This window comes from Trachinotus anak, unplaced genomic scaffold, assembly GCF_046630095.1.
Source record: "Trachinotus anak isolate AG129_WGS33_773 ecotype Australia unplaced genomic scaffold, CSIRO_AGI_Tana_v1 ptg000012l, whole genome shotgun sequence".
Lineage (NCBI taxonomy): Eukaryota > Metazoa > Chordata > Actinopteri > Carangiformes > Carangidae > Trachinotus > Trachinotus anak.
The window spans coordinates 2,031,966-2,037,500 of record NW_027273863.1 but is presented as its reverse complement, the minus strand read 5'-3'; the positions used below and the strand labels follow the sequence as shown (position 1 = coordinate 2,037,500).

The window sequence follows — 5,535 nt, the reverse complement described above, 5'->3', positions numbered from 1 at the left end:
GGCGTTTTTTGTTGTTATTATCACGTTCACCGACTAAATCAAAATTCATTATTATCATAGTCCTGTTATAAAGTGTCATTTGTTATTGGGGGTTGGATTAATAACATCAGAACATTTACTGTCATTCTTCTGGTATCAGCACTAATGCTCATTTTAACTGATTTGTTTTTTGCTTCTCAGCACTGCAGCAGATGTGGGGATTTTTTTTTACCTTTATCTGCTGTGTATGCAGGTTGCTCACAGTGATGCTACGGTCAGTGTTATCAGCAGAAACTTCCTCTGCTTCATTTATCACGGCCTTCATCGGTTCAAAAGTGCCGAGATGTACATCCTGTCTGGGCTTCTGTCAGTCAGATGGCCTGTCGGTACTTCTATGTCATTATGGAATATCACAGGCACTGAAACCAGAGACGTCCAGAGTGAGGGTGACAGACAAGTGACAGATACCCAGACAGGAAGAGAAGAGTCAGACATGCTGGTCCTGGTGATGAGTTTGTTGTGTTGGAGTCAAGCTGAAGGTGAGATTCTAAGTAACTGTAAATATTAGCTATTATAAGCAGTAGTACAACTGTGTATCATTATGTATTCATTACACTGTAATTGATAAATTGATGGCAGCTGTTGTAGTAATAAAAGTAACTGTTTCTAATTGAGCTTTTTAGATATTTTAGTTATTAGTATTTTCTGTGTAAACACATTAAAAGTAAAATATATAAAGATGGTTAATTTAAGATTAAAAAATACAAGTCACTGGAAAATTAGCTTCAGCAGAGTTATGAAAATAGTTTATGTAAACTCACAGATTGAAAGCAGTAATCACCTTGGTTTTTGGCTACACTTTTGGCTCCCAGTATCTTCACATTTCTTTTACTTGTTTATAAAGCCCTTTATAATTTGGGACCAGCTCACATTACAGACTTATACAGATTTATAATCCTCCAGCAGCTCTCACATCTTCTACTGTCAGGCTTTTAAATCCACATGATTCTACGCAATAGGCAACACAGCAGTTTTTAGCCGAGATAGAGGCTCCATGAACCTTTTCAAACAGCAGCTGAAAACGTGTTTATTTAATTTGTATGAAAGTGCTCTCTGAAGTTTTTAATTATAATAATGCATTACATATGCTGTATATTTCAGAATATCTACATAAAGATTCACCAAACAACATTTCCTCATGAGCATGAGTTCACTTTGAGTGGACTAACTATATTTTGGATTTGTTAAAAAGCATTTATATTTAATTGATGTATTCTACTTATACAGAGATAAATTCATCCACACATATATGATATGTTTATGAATTTATGTTTCTATATGAACTCAGTAAACACAAGAACATGAGTAAAATGAATAGACATAGATAATGGGATGTGGAAACCTTTTTTAACTTTTATAATTTTTTTAAATAATTTGCTAAGAAAAATGAAACATACCAGGAATATAATGGGTACTAGCAGAGAACATGAGAACATATGACATGTCACTGTGGTAAAAGCACAAGTGTTTACACTTGAATCGAACAACGTCATCATTACACATTAAAACAAAAACTTGCAGTAAAATGTGTGCTTTGAAAAAGGCATTCTGGAGCCTCCATACTTTGTCATTATTGAAACAATGTTATCAGAGTTGTAATATTTATTCACATTATTGTGTATTATTTAATCAGCTTTAAATAATAAATCATATATTATTATATGATATTATATGATATTATATTATATTATATTATATTATGTGTCTTTTTACGATTTCCTTCTGTCACTGCCTCTTCTACAGGTGGCTGCAGGGGACCTCTTGTGATTATATCTGCAAATAAGATGATGCTTTCAGATGGAGAGGACCTCAGACTGAGATGTGACTTCACATGTTTGAGAGCCAAACATGTGGCACAGCTGTGGAAGAACAGAGAATATGAGGTAGTTGAAAAATATTTCTTTAAGAGTTTTCCAATATTTCTATTTTATTATGACCTGAATTAAGCTCTGTCATATGTATGTACATTTATATAATTCTGTTTGCTTGTTACTGAGGATGATAATGATGATTCTGGCTAATTGTATGACTTGCACAACACATGATTTTAAAAAAAATTGAGTGTGTGAAGAAATCAGCAGTTCAATGAAATGACAATTCATTTAAAGGTCCGTAAAGTCTAAAGGTAGATGTCCATGTGTTTTCTGATTATAAAGCAGGTCTAGGTTCTATATTAATACTGTGAAAGCCTTAAAACCAGCCTCTCTCAGGCTCTCTTCTGAGAGGCAAAGGAGATGTAAAACTACACTGAGGTTCTTAAAACCACAAATGTATCTTCTTGATATCAACACTTCAGATAAACACTTGAGAAGTGTAAAATATGGGACCATTAAATGTAATCCACATCAGAAAAAGAAAAAAAAGAAAATTATGCAAGAATTTATCTTTTTGCAAAAAAAGAATGTATTTGTGACAATGATAATATTCAGCTTTACAAGGCAGCAACGTAACAGCAGCTGAAAATCTTGCTGTTACTGACCTTGATGTGGTCTGAATTCTCAGCGTGCTAATGTGCACTCCATCACCACCGGGTGAAGTTAGAGGTTACAGATGAAACGATGCAATCCACAAACTTGACTCTTTCAGCCAGAGAAGGCACTGATACGCTGTTTTCAGGTGTGACGTTACTGTTGAGAAAGTGCTGAAGTGGATCATGACAGTAAGAACTGTTGTTGTCTTCTAGGACAGAGTGTCCCTTGTCAATGTCACCTCCCTTGTCCCCAGCGTGAGCCTGGTTGTGAACATGAGCTTTGCCACAGAGGCACACACTGGATATTACAGCTGCATGACCCAGCCCCCAGATACAATCAGCCCTGACATCTTCATTCAGACCGCATGTAAGACGTCACTGAACACACACAGCTCAGTCCTGCATGAATGCTCGTTCTTGAGTAAATGGTGACTGTAGGAGTCACCCTAACTCTATCATAATCATTATCTGTCAGTTAAACAAATTATTTAGTAATGTTTACTTACACATGTGATGCCTGGTGAGTAATCATGATCAGCATGTTCAATATTAAATAAGTAAAGAGGATTTTACATTTGTACAAGATTCAATGATTATATTATAAAATTATGTAAAAAATATAAACCAACAGTTTGTGAATTAAATGGTAGTGTAATGAATTTATTTAATAATGCCAGTGTTTTCCCTGCCCTCTCACCTTTTAGCCAATCACATGGTCTCTTCATTCAATAAAAACCTTTTAAAACTGGCGGTGAGAAATGTATACATTACATGAAATTATGAAACTAAGAGAAAAAAGTATTCAGATCTGACAAATATTAACTATTTTAAAACTCTTTTATTTAAAAAAAAATAGGAATATTATATAATATTTTATAAAGGTGAATCATGCATTTTGCATGTATGACTATTTTTTATGACATATTTATTTAACTAATATAACAAAACTCTGTCCACTCTTTAGATAACCTGACAACAGTGACATCTACCCCGACCACAAGCAGCACCTCGAGGTGTGACAGCACCCAGCAGCTGAAGGGTGCAGCAGGTGAGAGCTCACAGCCATGTGGGTACTGATCCTCTGAACTGGGAACTTTGATTATGCCTACATTTGCAGTTAATCTAATTATGTCCCTCTCTTCTGATTGGCTGTTTGTTTTCTCAGTGATCCAATAAAAATATAGCAGATTTCAGGTAAACACTCAGAGAAACCAAATCCTGCAAGGTTGGATGGTGCAGGGTCCAGGTGGGCGGGGCTGAGGGCGGAGACTGCTTTGTTGTGACATCACAAAGTTCCAGAAGTCCTGACGGCTGGTTTTAAGGCTCAGTTTCTGAATACAGGCTGTGTGCATTTCTCTGTGGACTGAGGCTTTGATACCTTCACAGTATTAATATAGAACCTAGACCTGCTTTATCATCACAAACACATGGACATCTACCTTTAGACTGGATGGACCTTTAATGCCTTAACTAAAAACCAGTCTTTGCCTGATTCTTAACTTCAAACAACCTTTTAAACTTGTGGGTTGCAGCATCTCAGTCTCCACAAAACTGTCAGACTTAATACGTAAAGCCTGCCGTCTTCCTCTGGACCCAGGAGGGACTGATAGGACTAGAATCAAGCATTTCCACCTAATGTGGCCTCTATTACAGTACAATAATACAAATAACTCTTTATTAAGGGTGCCTGAGTTACATTTTAACATTATATCTTTCAAATGTACTTTTTACTGTGTCTTTTCTCTGTTACTGCTTCTACCTCTGCCTCTTTTCATCTGTATGTTATGTTCCTGCAGCTTTACCTCTGAGACACTTTATGTAACGAAAAACCCAATTCACATCCATCTGTGTCCGTGTAGGTCTGCAGGGTCAGATCTGGTTCTGGATGCTGCTGGGAAAATGTGCTCTCCTCCTCCTCAGTTTAGCCTCACTGGCTGTAAAACACAAGAGAGGATGAGAAGAGAAGAGAAGAGAAGAGAAGAGAAGAGAAGAGAAGAGAAGAGAAGAGAAGAGAAGAGAAGAGAAGAGAAGAGAAGAAGCATTTACCTTCTGTTCTTTTAATGTTCATTGTGTTGCTTTATCTGTGTTACATCACAGAAATCTCACGTGTAAATTGGTAGTGGTGATATGGAAACACTGACCTCAAAAAATCAAAGTGACTTGTTAAAAAATACAATTTGAATTGAAGGATTTGTATATTTGTTGCTCTTACTGTGACACAGCTTTAACAATGAATCATTTTTCCTGTATTACAACATTACATTCTAAATTTACACACAAATAAAAGATGAGATAAGATAAGATCCTTTATTAGTCCCACAGTGGGGAAATTTGCAGTGTTGGACAGTGGACAGTACAAAAAGAAAAGAAAACAGCTGAATGTCAAATAATTAAATATATGTGCGATGATATATTTAAAAATAGCAGCAGATAATGAACATTGCACAGTTGGTGTGTGTTAATTATTGCACGTGGTGAGTTGTCAGTCCTTGGTGTGTGTGGTCAGTCTGACAGCAGCAGGAAGGAAAGACCTGTGGTATCTCTCCTTCACACACCACGGTGCAGCAGCCTGTTACTGAGGGAGCTGTTCAGAGCTGTCAGAGTGTCCTGCATGGGTAGGGAGATGTTAGCTTAGCCATCATCCTCCTGTCCCCCCCCCCACCTGCACTGGGTTGAGGGGACATCCCAGAGCAGAGCTGGCCTTCTTTATCATTTAAAACTCAAGTGTAACAGGCCCTTTTCTCATTTTTCTATTATGCAAATGGCACATAAAAATATCACACAGTCGAGAAAAAACATATGAACAGTGGAATCTTTTGAGCTGAGACACCATGGGGTGGCGACATAGTCAAAGTGAACATGAACCAGAGCTCACACCATCTGCGGACTTAACATATCTAACAGTGAAGAACTTTAAAAAACATTAATTCATCAGATAGATAATTTACATCACAAAAAGATAACACTACTTTTTAATTGGTAATCAATTTCTCCAAGTTGTAACTGTGTCCTGTAGATCTCAGAAG

At 36.7% G+C, this 5,535-nt stretch overlaps 1 protein-coding gene across 1 annotated transcript; it reads left to right on the top strand.

Annotated features, from left to right (window-relative positions):
- Positions 1–247: 247 nt before the first annotated feature.
- Positions 248–4,466, top strand: LOC139629394 (uncharacterized). The gene is made up of 5 exons (XM_071491988.1): positions 248–518; positions 1,783–1,922; positions 2,723–2,876; positions 3,474–3,557; positions 4,369–4,466. The coding sequence occupies exons 1-5, from the start codon at positions 323–325 to the stop codon at positions 4,464–4,466; spliced, it is 672 nt and encodes a 223-aa protein (XP_071348089.1). The 5' UTR covers positions 248–322.
- Positions 4,467–5,535: the final 1,069 nt, after the last annotated feature.

What these genes read in the sequence shown, in the direction of transcription:
- LOC139629394 (XM_071491988.1), top strand. Translation starts at nt 323, where the DNA reads ATGTACATCCTGTCTGGGCTTCTGTCAGTCAGATGGCCTGTCGGTACT. An exon ending in GTGTTGGAGTCAAGCTGAAG is followed by an intron (nt 519 to 1,782) that starts GTGAGATTCTAA and finishes CCTCTTCTACAG; the next exon opens with GTGGCTGCAGGGGACCTCTT. An exon ending in GGAAGAACAGAGAATATGAG is followed by an intron (nt 1,923 to 2,722) that starts GTAGTTGAAAAA and finishes GTTGTCTTCTAG; the next exon opens with GACAGAGTGTCCCTTGTCAA.